Source organism: Myxine glutinosa, chromosome 11, assembly GCF_964187855.1.
Source record: "Myxine glutinosa chromosome 11, kmMyxGlut1.1, whole genome shotgun sequence".
Classification (NCBI taxonomy): Eukaryota; Metazoa; Chordata; class Myxini; order Myxiniformes; family Myxinidae; genus Myxine; species Myxine glutinosa.
In genome coordinates, this window is record NC_136271.1 from 116,995,922 (window position 1) to 117,011,511 (window position 15,590).

The following is a 15,590-nucleotide window of genomic DNA, read 5'->3' on the forward strand; positions in this document are numbered from 1 at the left end:
GTTGGTGGGATGATTGACCTTGGGATAAGGAAGAATTGATTAATTTTTGGTGAAGCTCAGGATATTATTCCGGATCCAGGAATTTTTTTTGGAAAAATTTTTGGGAAAGATTTTTTTCTGTTTTACTGCATTAAAGCTTTTATTCTTATTCTTAAATGATGTTTTTCTCCTCTAATTCCGAGATATATCAAAATAAATTATCTGACAGTTAGGGCTTACTTTCTTTTTCATTTATTGTTTTGGGGGGGAGGGGGGGGGGGATGTTAAACAAAACGTATTATTCCAACTAAACCCACGGCGGGAGTATGCGCTCTACTGAGTGGCCTTCTCGTTATTATTATTTTTGGTATACAAGATCGAGGCTCGTGTAAGAGCTAACATTGATCACAAAAAGACAAACTGACACATAAAACATAATACATATGATAAAGGGTGTGGGAGAACAAGATGGAGAGCAGGGACATCGGGAGATCTGTCGGAAATCTTAAGTACAATTTGCAACATCTTAAGTACAATTAGCAACATCTTAAGTACAATTAGCAAATGTAAACTCACCTATTCAGGTTTTACTCTTGCATGTGATCCCATCTGCAAGGCCACACCTGCAAGGCTGGGTGGGATAAGAATCAGTTATCTTGGTGTAAGTAATTAAAGGTAATCTTCCATTTAGTGTTGAGAACTGAACAAAAGGAAAGCGATTATTTCCAGTGCACGAAGTGTGAAGCGGAGTTAAGCAATCTGTCTGTGATGGAGGAACTACTTAACTTCAATTTGAAATTTATATAATGAACACTGATGAACACGAATCGGAACGTGAATCGGGACACACACCTGCAGTTTGGCGCAGTACTTTGGCTCTGAATTTGACAAATTGTACAGAATCTCGGCCCAAGCGAATATGCGCACATCGGAGTAAATTGTCTTACTCTGTCTGCTTGTCTGGCAGTCAAACAAAATTCAAAATGATTCCAAACAGGAAACTTACTGTTTGAGTGACGTCAAACTACAGGCATGGATAATTATTTACCTCCGCCACCAAAGGTGGATGGAGGTTATGTTTTCACCCCTGTTTGTTTGTTTGTTTGTTTGTTTGTTTGTGAACAAGATATCTCAAAAAGTTGTGGACGGATTCGGACAAAATTTGGCGGAGATGTAGCGTATGTGACAAGGACGAAATGATTGGATTTTGATGAAGACCCGGATTCGGATCCGGCTACCAGAATTGTTCAAGTGATTCTTCACCATTGGGAGATAGGGCCAAAAACGATACATAGCAGGATATCTCAAAAGGTTGTGGATGAATTTGGACGAAATTTGGTGGACTGGTTGTGTGTGTGTGAAACAAGGAGGAATCGATTCGATTTTGGTGTCGATCTGAATATATATTCGGATATGAGAATTATTTAATTTTTAAAGTGATTCTTCACCATTGCGAGATAGGCCCAAAAACGATACATAGCAGGATATCTCAAAAAGTTGTGGATGGATTTGGACGAAATTTGGTGGACTGGTTGGGTGTCTGACAAGGAAGAATCGATTCGATTTTGGTGTAGATCTGAATATATATTCGGATATGAGAATTATTTAATTTATTAAGTGATTCTTCACCATTGCGAGATTGGGCGAAAAACGATACATAGCACGATATCCCAAAAAGTTGTGGATGGATGTGGACGAAATTTGGTGGACTGGTTGGGTGTCTGACAAGGAAGAATCAATTAGATTTTGGTGTAGATCTGAATATATATTCGGATATGAGAATTATTTAATTTTTAAAGTGATTCTTCACCATTGCGAGATAGGCCCAAAAACGATACATAGCAGGATATCTCAAAAAGTTGTGGATGGATTTGGACGAAATCTGGTGGACTGGTTGGGTGTCTGACAAGGAAGAATCGATTCGATTTTGGTGTAGATCTGAATATATATTCGGATATGAGAATTATTTAATTTTTAAAGTGATTCTTCACCATTGCGAGATAGGCCCAAAAACGATACATAGCAGGATATCTCAAAAAGTTGTGGATGGATTTGGACGAAATTTGGTGGACTGGTTGGGTGTCTGACAAGGAAGAATCTATTCAATTTTGGTGAAGATCCGGATTCGGATCCGGCTAGTGGAATATTTTAAGTGATTCTTCACCATTGGGAGATCGGGCCAAAAACAATACATAGCAGGATATCTCAAAAAGTTGTGGATGGATTTGGACGAAATTTGGTGGACTGGTTGGGTGTCTGACAAGGAAGAATCAATTCGATTTTGGTGTAGATCTGAATATATATTCGGATATGAGAATTATTTAATTTTTAAAGTGATTCTTCACCATTGCGAGATAGGCCCAAAAACGATACATAGCAGGATATCTCAAAAAGTTGTGGATGGATTTGGACGAAATTTGGTGGACTGGTTGGGTGTCTGACAAGGAAGAATCGATTCGATTTTGGTGTAGATCTGAATATATATTCGGATATGAGAATTATTTAATTTTTAAAGTTATTCTTCACCATTGCGATATAGGCCCAAAACGATACATAGCAGGATATCTCAAAAAGTTGTGGATGGATCTGGACGAAATTTGGTGGACTGGTTGGGTGTCTGTCAAGGAAGAATCGATTCGATTTTGGTGTAGATCTGAATATATATTCGGATATGAGAATTATTTAATTTTTAAAGTGATTCTTCACCATTGCGAGGTAGGGCCAAAAACGATACATAGCAGGATATCTCAAAAGGTTGTGGATGGATTTGGACGAAATTTGGTGGACTGGTTGGGTGTCTGTCAAGGAAGAATCGATTCGATTTTGGTGTAGATCTGAATATATATTCGGATATGAGAATTATTTAATTTTTAAAGTGATTCTTCACCATTGCGAGGTAGGGCCAAAAACGATACATAGCAGGATATTTCAAAAAGTTGTGGATAGATTCGGACGAAACTTGGTGGACCGGTTTGGGTGTCTGACAAGGACAAATAGATTCGATTTTGGTGAAGATCTGAATATGAATTCGGATATTTGACTTATTTAATTTTTTAAGTGATTCTCCACCTTTGATATCGCCAACCTAGGTGGAAGTATGTATGCTCTCTACTGAGTGCCGTTCTAGTTACTCCCGCCAGGGAGTAATGCATTTGATCGTGTCCGTCCGTGTGTGTGTGTGTATGTGTGTTCGTGTGTTCGTGAACAAGATATCTGGAAAAGTTCTGAATGGATTTGGATGAAAGTTGGTGGGATGATTGACCTTGGGATAAGGAAGAATTGATTAGTTTTTGGTAAAGCTCAGGATATTATTCCGGATCCAGGAATGTTTTTTGGAAAAATTTTTGGGAAAGATTTTTTCTGTTTTACTGCATTAAAGCTTTTATTCTTATTCTTAAATGATGTTTTTCTCCTCTAATTCCGAGATATATCAAAATAAATTATCTGACAGTTATGGCTTACTTTCTTTTTCATTTATTGTTTTGGGGAGAGGGGATGTTAAACACAACGTATTATTCCAACTAAACCCACGGCGGGAGTATGCGCTCTACTGAGTGGCCTTCTCGTTATTATTATTTTTGGTATACAAGATCGAGGCTCGTGTAAGAGCTAACATTGATCACAAAAAAAGACAAACTGACACATAAAACATAATACATATGATAAAGGGTGTGGGAGAACAAGATGGAGAGCAGGGACATCGGGAGATCTGTCGGAAATCTTAAGTACAATTAGCAACATCTTAAGTACAATTAGCAACATCTTAAGTACAATTAGCAAATGTAAACTCACCTATTCAGGTTTTACTCTTGCATGTGATCCCATCTGCAAGGCCACACCTGCAAGGCTGGGTGGGATAAGAATCAGTTATCTTGGTGTAAGTAATTAAAGGTAATCTTCCATTTAGTGTTGAGAACTGAACAAAAGGAAAGCGTTTATTTCCAGTGCACGAAGTGTGAAGCGGAGTTAAGCAATCTGTCTGTGATGGAGGAACTACTTAACTTCAATTTGAAATTTATATAATGAACACTGATGAACACGAATCGGAACGTGAATCGGGACACACACCTGCAGTTTGGCGCAGTACTTTGGCTCTGAATTTGACAAATTGTACAGAATCTCGGCCCAAGCGAATATGCGCACATCGGAGTAAATTGTCTTACTCTGTCTGCTTGTCTGGCAGTCAAACAAAATTCAAAATGATTCCAAACAGGAAACTTACTGTTTGAGTGACGTCAAACTACAGGCATGGATAATGAATTACCTCCGCCACCAAAGGTGGATGGAGGTTATGTTTTCACCCCTGTTTGTTTGTTTGTGAACAAGATATCTCAAAAAGTTGTGGACGGATTCGGACAAGATTTGGCAGAGATGTAGCGTATGTGACAAGGACGAAATGATTCGATTTTGGTGAAGACCCGGATTCGGCTACTAGAATTGCTTAAGTGATTCTTCACCATTGGGAGATAGGGCCACAAACGATACATAGCAGGATATTTCAAAAAGTTGTGGATAGATTTGGACGAAACTTGGTGGACTGGTTGGGTGTCTGACAAGGAAGAATCGATTCGATTTTGGTGAAGATCTGAATATGGATTGGGATATAAGAATTATTTTTTTTTTAAAGTGATTCTTCAACATTGATATGGCCAACCAGGTGGAGGTATGCTCTCTACTTAGTGCCGTTCTAGTTCAACATGTAAAAGACGCTGCATCAGCAGCAGTAAAGTCTGAATTTCTTCCATTTAAAACCTTTATTTCATTTAAATTGAATTGTACATACGGAACACTGGAGAACACAAATCACCTTTTTGGCACTTCCAGAAACCTCCAGTTTCGCAGTACTTAGACAAAACATTACGCCATTTTACACCATCTTGACCAATCAATGTTGTCAAGATGGTGTAAAATGTGGTCAAGAAGCTCGAGCTCTCCGGTGGAGATTTATGGAAATTCGAATCGTAAAAGCTAGAATTTAAAACACCCTTCCCAAGTCCTTTTTCTCAAGACCGTCGGGTCATGTGTTCTATGAACTTTGTCGTTTTATGTTTGTTCAACTTCCTGCTTTGGCAAATTTTAGAAACCCTATAGGGCTAGTTCATATCTTGTGAATTCTTGGAAACTCAAAATATTTTCATGATTACATTTTGAAATGCATCAACTTGCCTTTATCGCAAACATGAATCATCAACTCAGTGAGTCATGTTTGTTAAGGAGGTCATTGAACCACCTTCGGAGGCCATTTTTCCTTGCAGAGCAGGGGTTGGCCTTTTTTGGGCCCCGTGGTCCCCTTTTCGAAGCATGGGAAAAGATTAAACGAACCTATTGTTTGTTCTGACAAAGGGTTAATGCCCGAAACATCAGTGTTCTTTACTCCTCAGTCACATTTGCTCTACGGCTAGGATACGGTGGCCGTACCCCCCCCTAAATTGACACAAACATGCGGCGGCCGCAGAGTTTCTGAGGTGGCCTCAGGGTGGCCCTCGGGCGTATGGCTATCTTTTACAGGCCGTAGGGGTCGCCGTGGAATTATAGCGCGGAGTTATAACTTTTTTCATTTCTAGGTTGGCCGTAGCAATTCGACAAGCCGTAGCCATGACAACTGTAAGTGCTGTTATACATATGAAAAAGAACTGGTATATATACCCACTCGTTACCATCCGTCTGGCCGCACGTTCGCCTTAGGGCCGCCCTGCGGTCGCCTTGCGGGCACCTTGAGGCTACCTTGCGTCTGCCTTGAAAATTATATGGCCGCCGCAGGGACGCCCTAAGGTCACCGTGCGACATCAAATCAAAGACCGTACGGCACCCCCACGTTTTCGGTCTCCACAATTTCTAAATACCCTGTGCGGCTACCCAAAAAATAAAAACATATGTGACTGCTACATTGTGTGACCGTGGAAATACTGCGGCCGCCCTATAATTGCTAGTGGCCGTAGATTTGTTAGACCTTACGGCCGCCGAGCCAAATGTGACTGAAGCATTAGTTCCCCAGTGGTTACCACGCTTTTTGTTTAACTTGCAATTGATGATGTAGACCTAGGCTAGCGCCTTGACAAAGCCCAGTATTCCTCCGACTCATTTACTAAAACTGCTGCAATTAATGTCCTTCTGTGGCTCCAGAATAACTCCACACCAGCTCCGGAAATCTCGGCAAAGGTTGTTGTGGAGGAAATTGGTTCAGTTGGATGTATCAAAGGGGGTTTCTGGAACATTTTCCTTCATCGCCTGTTGCTATCAAAACCGGAGGGATGGAAAATGTGAGCATTTTCTCCTGCGTTTCCGCAGCTTGCATTCGTGTGATGATGGCTTAGCATTACAGTTATCGTGTGAAATACAACGAATAAGCCTGGGGTTCTTACGGTGGCCTGCAAAAGTATTCACACCCTACCAATAATGGCACACTCGGATGAATTACAAATTATGGAGAAGAAATTCTTCCAAATTAACTTTTTTATTCATAAGTAAAGAGATCCAACGAAACACTGTTATATTGAAGGAGGTTACATGTCAGGAATACCTGCAAAAAACGTGTACAAACCAAAATTCACTGGTTGCAAAAGTATTCAGCCCCTTAGGTCAGTACTTGGAGGAAGCACTTTTTTGCAGCAATGATTGCTTTGAGTCTTTTTGGGTAGTAGGTCTCTACCAGCTTTGCACATGGGATGGTGAAATCTTTGCCCATTCTTCACATGTAAATTACTCGAGTTCTGCCAAGTTTGATGGGGATCGTCAAAGGAATGCAATCTTCAAGTACCACCATAAATGTTCAATTGGGTTCACGTCAGGACTTTGACTGGGCCATTCAAGAACATTTATTTTCTTCTTCTTCAGCCACTCCGGTCTGGCTTTAGATTTGTTCTTCGGATCATTGTCCCGCTGAAATGTGAATCTCCGGCCCAGTTTCAGATTCATGGCCGACTCGAGCAGGTTTTCATCAAGGATTCTCCTGTACTTTGCACCGTCCATTGTCCTTTCTATTCTGACAAGCTTGCCAGTCCCTGCTGATGAAAAACAGCCCCATAACATGATGCTGCCACCACCATGAGAATAGGGATGGTGTTGATCGGGTGATGTACAGTGTTTGGATTGCATCAGAGATAACACTTTGAATTTAGATTAAAAACTTCAATTTTTGAAGTTCGAGATTTGGAGTGAAGCGTTGATTGCTGTAAAGGCAAAAGCCCTTTGAAGAAAATAAAGTTTAAACCTTTTTTGGTAAAAAAAATGTTTAAATTTTTTTTGGTGCAAAAATATATGAAATTTTTGAGATGGCAGGTGCTGCCAAATCAGGTTCTTGGCAAAGGGTCTTGCTGGGATGTTTAATTGTCATCGTTCTCCCAGCAGTAGTCAGGGCAGGAATTTGTAATTTGTTCAGCATGCCGGGGATAGCTTGCCTACTCTTCGCGAAGGACACCATGGGATCCTTAACGTTCACTACTGTCCGTAGATGGGATGTCAGTTTAACATCCACCCGAGGGACACACACACATTGAGGCATCGCCCTGCCTGTGACACACCGGCATGACATCAAAGTTGACAACCCCACCGCTTTAGGCGGTATTTGATAGTTTACCGCTTTTTGTACGCTTGAACAGCCAACCGCTCTTATTGCCCAATAATAATGAAAATACCGCTTTTGCAAAAGGATGTCTCATCAAAGATTTTGATCGATGTTTATGTTGTGACCCTGATTGTGTTGGCCTTCGGGTGTGTAAATTCATCAGGAAACCATAATTATTCTCTTTAATTTTGCATAAAATAGTGTCTTAAAATGTACAGATTTAATGTTAAAATTACAAAATTTACCTATTCGGGGAGGAGGTACACCCACAAACCCTCTCCCAGAACCCTTCCCTGCTCACACCCATCTCCTAGTCTCCCCACCCCTTTCCCAGACCCTCCACTGCTTTCCCAGACGCTCCACTCATCTAGCAGACCTCCCTACCACTCTCCCAGACCCCCCACCCCTATAGCAGACCCCCCACCCCTCTAGCAGACCCCCTTGTCTTTCCCAGACCCACCACCCCTCTATCAGAGCCCCACCCCTCTCCCAAACCTCCCACCCCTCTCCCAGGCCCTCCAACCCCTTCCCAGATCATCCACCCCTCTATCAGGCCCTCCACATCTCTACCAGGCCCACCACCCCTCTATCAGACCCCCACCCCTCTTGAAAACCCCCCACCCCTCTCCCAGGCCCTCCAACCCTTTCCCAGATCCTCCACCTCTCTACCAGACGCTCCACCTCTCTACCATCCCCACTACATCTCTACCAGACCCTCCACATCTCCACCAGGCGCTCCACATCGCTACCAGACGCTCCACCTCTCTACCAGGCGCTCCATATCTCTACCAGACGCTCCACCTCTCCACCAGACGCTCCACCTCTCTACCAGACCCACCACCCCTCTACCAGCCCCACCACCCCTCTATCAGACTCCCACCACTCTTCCAAACCCCCCACCCCTCTCCCAGATCCTCCACCTCCCCACCAGACCATCCACCTCTCTACCAGCCGATCCACCTCTCTACCAGACCCTCCACATCTCTACCAGATGCTCCACCTCTCTACCAGACCCTCCACCTCTCTACCAGACCCTCCACATATCTACCAGACGCTCCACTTCTCTACCAGATCCTCCACATCTCTACCAGACCCTCCACATCTCTACCAGACGCTCCACCTCTCTACCAGACGCTCCACATCTCTACCAGACCCTCCAAATCTCTACCAGACGCTCCACTTCTCTACCAGTTCCTCCACATCTCTACCAGACGCTCCACCTCTCTACCAGACCCTCCATATCTCTACCAGACCCATCACTCCTCTCCCAGGCCCCCTACCGTGCTGCCAGACCCCACCCTCTCCCAGAGAGACAGACAAATAGAGGGACAGATAGATAGAGAGACAGATAGATAGAGAGACAGATAGACAGACAGACAAATAGAGGGACAGTCAGATAGAGAGATAGAGTTAGACAGACAGATAGACAGACAGACAAATAGAGGGTCAGATAGACAGAGACAGACAAATAGAGGGACAGTCAGATAGAGAGACAAAGAGTTAGACAGACAGATAGACAGAGACAGACAAATAGAGACAAGAGCCTGGTGTTGGCTTAGCGGTTAGGGTGCCGGCCTGGGATCCTAGGATCCCGAGTTTGAATCCCGGTCAATCACTGAATTAACACCAGGGGGGTTGACTCAGCCTGTCATCCTTCTGAGATCGGCAAGTTGAGTACCAGCTTGCTGGGATGAATGATCCTGGTGTGTACCCTGATTTAGAAAAGATATTTAGAAAAGGTTGCAATTGAGGATAAAAAGGAATTATTGTACAATAACATCTACAAGAGTATAATTAATAAAAGTAGATGGGTGGAGCTAACCCTAACACACACACACACACACACGCACCAACATAGACACACACAGACACACACACACACACACACACTCTCAGACACACCAACATAGACACACACACACACACACACACACACACACACACTGAATATTCCAGATAGCATGGCTGTCAGGTTGTCTCCTCCTCCTATGTGGGATGTTGTCTCCTCCTAAACATTGTTTTCTCGTGTAAGGTGCACATACAGCTCAGACTGAAAGTGCAGAATTTCCTTTTCTGTCTCACCTTCCTGCATTTCTCTGAAATGACACCTTTGTGGAAAAATATATACCTGCCCATTCGATAATGTTCTTTTGAAGTAGGTTCTTACATTATTTTGGGTAAAGAGAACAATTACACCGATGTATTAACTACATTTGCATTTTTAAATTATTTAATCTTCCTCATTCATGACCTTAACGCTTCATTTTGGTTGGCAGGATCGTCTAGGCCCTAGAGATACGTGCACTGACCTCCGAGCTGTCTCGCTTGGGTTCGAATGTCGACATAACTCGATATAACTGTAACAAATCAAGTCCAAAAGCAATGTCAATAAAACAAACTTTATTTGGCATCAGTAATTTATATATATATATATATATAAAATATATAAACAAAGTGAACGGCAGAACTGCAAAGTTAAAAAGTTTTGTATATATATATATATATATATATATATATATATATATATATATATATATATATATATATATTTATTTATTTATTTATTTATTTATGTACATACAGATCAAGTTAAAAATCCACCTGCTTCAAAGAAACATTTTCTATCTACATTATATCATTGGAGTGACTGGTTAGTTATGGGACAAAGCAATAAATGGGCATCTTCTTCTTTCGTATGCAGGATGCAAGGCTGTGGGGTAGCATCATTGGCTGATCCAGCGCCCTCTGCTGGTTAGGGCAGGAATTTGTAATTTGTTCATGGTGCCGGCGACGGCTATCCTACTCTTCGTGAAGGACACCGTCTTAAACATGCACCAAGTATGGGGCATACAGGGAGAGGGAGATAGGCGGTAGCGGGTAAGCGGCTCTTACTGCTCAAAATGGCCACCCACCTCAAACTTTCACCGGTCACCACGACAGGGTGAAGGGTGTAGGAGTTGGTTCACAGGCAATTCTGCAAGCTAAGATTGGGGTGGGCCTGTTGTGCAATGCCTGGATCACTCCATGCAGTCATGGCATGTTGTGGGAGTCCAGGGTGTGAATGACTGGAGGACAGAGTTTGAACATATGAGGCCTGTTCCACCTCTCAACACAGCTCTTCGGCAACTACTGTACTTTGCTACAAGTTGTTATAGCTTTGTCATAAATGTTATAATTTGAAAAGAGTACCAGAAATTCTAATGATCTTCAGCCACTTTCAAATTGAAAGACAAGCCGCACTATTTGATATGACATCACAGTCCCCAAAAAAAAAAATGTAGATAATCTCTAGACAGACCTGCATGACTTGAGAGTTCTAGTCGATGATTTGTTGGAAAAGAGACGATGCTTGGGCCTGGTAAAACATCGGTGCTGCCACGAAGTTCAAGACCAAATATATCAGGTACCGATTGAATCCGAAACAAATGCTGTTTCATCTACACAGTCCACTCCATCAGGGCAGGTGCCTATAAAACGAAGCACCTGACCGTTCAGTGACTCCATGTATTTCACGATTGTATATTCATCCACTTGTGCCGTTTCGAGGTGGGAAAGGCGTCTTGTCATCGGGAAATATCTTCCAAACACAAAATCTTCTTCAGCTGCAAAAAAAAAAGAGAAGAAGAAAATAGTTTTGACACGCATTCTCTTGCAAAACACAACAACTGCATTTTTTTTCTGTAGTAATGCAGGTAATGTCACCATCACTGCAGCTCCAGCGAACTCCTCATCCGACCAAAGCATGTACATCTGAGATGTCCCGGTTATGTCTCGTCATCTGAAGTTCTCTAATTCTGTCACAATCGAAGCATTCAGCAATTGTGAGCTGCAGAGTCGGAGAGCAAACCTTCCTGTGAAACCGTAGATGACTGATAATGACAATCAGGTTCCAGGTCTGAGCCCATTGGACGGCTCGTGTGGCGGGCCCAGACGGAATCAGCTCCAATGTACCAAAGCACCCACAAAAACCTGCTCTCATGTCCACTTTCTGTTCTTTTCATCCTACAATTTGCCCGAGGTCACCTTCCATCTACCTGCAAGTCAGCGGACATCACTGCCTTCCACAAAATGGTGCGCAAAGCAATCACCCCAACTACCGACCTATAACACTCCAATCATCAGCGATGTCATGTAATCCATTTGCAGTTGACATTAAAGCCTTCTCTTTCTCCAATGGCCTGATATCAAACCACCAGCTGAGATTCAGTCCAGGTCACTCTATCCTGGACGTGTTGTTTGTGCTGTACCAAGAATGTATCGGGTCCCTCAATGTCACCAATGAGATATGGGCCGCCTCTCTGGACACATATCTCGAGCATTTGATACAGTCCGCATTCCGCCTTGCTCCCCAAACTCTCCATCTATACAATCCAAGGCCTACTCCACTCATGGCTTTCTGCCATCCTCTACTCTCTTAGCCAATGTGAGGCTGTCAACGGGATCCTTGCATCTCTGCTCCCAGTCAAGGCCGGAGTGCCCCAACGCAGTGTTTTGTCACAGTCCTATTCTTGGGCTCTTTACTTATTGAGGTTCTTGCAGATGACTCCAATGCAGTGTTGCTTTTCCATTTGATTATGTTTGTACCATATCCTGATACTGTGGACTGTGCTTCCCCACTGATGGACCTCTGTTAGCTTGTACCTGTGGCTGCGTTTGAGCCTGGGGAGTAACTGCTGAAATCTATCGATCCAGGTCCTTTCCGACATTTTTGTTCTTTGTTCCTTTCATACTTTTTTCTACTTTTTCACATTTCTCTTTATTCATTCTAATTCTTGCTTTTTCTTCATTTCTCTCTTTTTTTATCTATCTGTCTTCGGAGAAGTGAATTATTGCAGAAATATTTCTGTAAGTCTCACTTGGCTGCGCCTGGATGGGTTTGAGGGTTGTGGAGTAGCGGCTGAAACCAGAATCCTATACAGGTTGCTCATGATGACTCCAGCTTTGCTCTTTACTTATTTGGGATCCTTCTTATGACTCCAATACAGTATTTGGTCTTCCGTTTAATCCCCCGTCCTTTCCGGCTTTGCACCCTCTGCCCTTTCTGTGCTTTGTTACCCCTACCACCCTCATGTTCCTGCAGGGTGCACACGGTTCACCTGCAACCCCTTTCTGGTGAAATCCCCAAAATCTAGAATCACTAATCACCTCCACTCATTCGTTCCCCCCTTTTCCCACCTGTGGAATCGACTTCCAGAGTTTCTTTCTTCCAAAGACATGGCCTGGTACACCAATCACCAAGTAAACTCCAGAGGCCAAACCATTGCCATACAATTCAATTCATCATTTATACTTAATAATCCAGACAAACACAACACACCAAGCTGGTTACAACTCATCACCAGACGTAACATTCTGTTCTCCATAACTTTGCACCACAACCACCTGGAGAACAGTACAACAACTCTCTTCAGATCACCTACCTATTGTCACTACCATAAACACAACTACTGATCTCGACGCAAACATAAACCAAACATTCTCCAATTCCAAAAAAGCATTTTGGGACAACTTTGAACATGAAACTGAACAAAAATTCCAACAACTCAACAATAACAACATCACTAACATTGACATCCACATCAAACAGTTCAATATGATCATCAGAACTGCAGCTACCAAATACATTCCAAAGGGCAATGTCAAAACATTAAACCCCAACTACTGGCCAGAAATCGCACACCTCATCAAACAACGAGACAATCTCAAACACAACACACCAACACGCAAAACACCAGACATCGTAGAAAGGATTCAAAAACTAAACACAGAAATCAACAACAAAATATTAGTGAAATACTGGTATTCCTTTCTACAAACACTCAACCAATACCAAAACACTTGGACAAAACCATAAACAGCATCAATAACTCCAACAGCGGCATAACACCCTCACATGCAGCCACAACTACGACAACAACATACCATCAGAAAAACAACAACCTAACATCCTCATCGACCATCTATATTATAATAGCCGTAGATGATTCTGTCTGTCTGTCTGTCTGTCTATCTGTTGGGTGTCTGTCCGGGGTGTGGCTTACTCGGTTTGCAGAGTAGCTCCACCCATAGCTCCACCCATTCTGGGAGTGGCTATAAACAAATATCCACCATTTTATTAACTCGCATAGCTTTGAGTCCTGTTTTGTAGGCCCGTGGTGTCTTGCTCTCCCCCAGTTTTATTTCAAATCAAATTCGATAAATCATTTCATTTTTCACAGTCGCTAACATAGTTTTAGACTCGGTTGAAAAAAAACGGGAAGAAAATCCGATGAAAGTTGCCGTTTATAGAACGAAATGAATTCTCAAAGGCCTGTAACTTCAAGGCCATTGAGTCTCTCTCACGCCTTTATCTCCAATCTAACTCACCATATGATTTCATTTTTATCGATGGTTTTACTTTTAGACTCGGTGTCAGCAATAATTGAGAACAATCCACACACGCGGGAAAATGCAGAGATATATTTTTTAAAATCGCGTCATGGTGTATCATACACCGCCCAACATGACACCGCCGGCAATGTGTCGATATATATTAAAAATTCGCTTTTGCTTTTCCGTTATGATATATTACTATTTCGTTTGATGATAGTCGTCACAAAAACGTCAACAATGATGCCGACATATATTTCTTCGTTTTTATTTCATTCAACATATTAGCCGGAAGTAAAATATGTTTCAGGAAATTACCGAGAGATATTTCTTCGTTTTTTTTATTAGTTATGTGCGCATACACTTTAAATAGGTTTATTTGAAATCTTTAATTTTCCACAAACATTCCACACACGCGGGAAAATGCAGAGATATATTTTTTAAAATCGCGTCATGGTGTATCATACACCGCCCAACATGACACCGACGGCAATGTGTCGATATCTATTTTAAATTCGATATATCATTTCATTTTTCACAGTCGCTAACATAGTTTTAGACTCGGTTGAAAAAAAACGAGAAGAAAATCCGATGAAAGTTGCCGTTTATAGAACGAAATGAATTCTCAAATGCCTGTAACTTCAAGGCCATTGAGTCTCTCTCACGCCTTTATCTCCAATCTAACTCACCATATGATTTCATTTTTATCGATGGTTTTAGAGTCGGTGTCAGCAATAATTGAGAACATTCCACACACGCGGGAAAATGCAGATATATTTTTTAAAATCGCGTCATGGTGTATCATACACCGCCTAACATGACACCGACGGCAACGTGTCGATACATATTAAAAATTCGATATATCATTTCATTTTTCACAGTCGCTAACATAGTTTTCGACTCGGTTGAAAAAAAACGGGAAGGAAATCCAATGAAAGTTGCCGTTTATAGAACGAAATGAATTCTCAAACGCCTGTAACTTCAACTTCAAGGCCATTGAGTCTCTCTCACGCCTTTATCTCCAATCTAACTCACCATATGATTTCATTTTTATCGATGGTTTTGGACTCGGTGTCAGCAATAATTGAGAACATTCCACACACGCGGGAAAATGCAGAGATATATTTTTAAAAATCGCGTCATGGTGTATCATACACCGCCCAACATGACACCGACGGCAACGTGTCGATATATATTAAAAATTCGCTTTTGCTTTTCCGTTAAGATATATTACTTTTTCGTTTGATGACAGTCGTCACAAAAACGTCAACAATGATGCCGACATATATTTCTTCGTTTTTATTTAATTCAACATTATTAGCCGGAAGTAAAATATGTTTCAGGAAATTACCGAGAGATATTTCTTCGTTTTTTAAAATTAGTTATGTGCGAATACACTTTAAATAGGTTTATTTGAAATCTTTAATTTTCCACAATATAATTTACTTGCCATTTATCATTTGATGATTACGAGACAAATTCCTCTTGAGGATCGTGACAATTCATGCGCTGCGTGGAAACTTCTATTTCCAAAATGAATGAGACGCTCGATGAAGAACGCAGACTTGAACAGGATGCAGCAAGAAAACGAATGAGACGGGCGAACGAGTCCATCGACGAACGTCAATGCAAATTGCAAACTTGCGGGGTCACCCGTGGGAATCCCACGGGCATGGAT

General features: G+C 41.9%; 1 protein-coding gene across 1 annotated transcript in view; it reads right to left on the reverse strand.

The window, feature by feature from the left end:
• Nucleotides 1-10,089: 10,089 nt before the first annotated feature.
• Nucleotides 10,090-15,590, reverse strand: part of LOC137436940 (NF-kappa-B inhibitor epsilon) — a 54,829-nt gene continuing 49,328 nt past the window's right edge. The window contains exon 6 of the mRNA XM_068131179.2: nt 10,090-11,145. Coding sequence (XP_067987280.2) covers nt 11,107-11,145 — 39 coding nt within the window. The 3' untranslated portion in view covers nt 10,090-11,106. The remainder of the gene's footprint in view (nt 11,146-15,590) is intronic.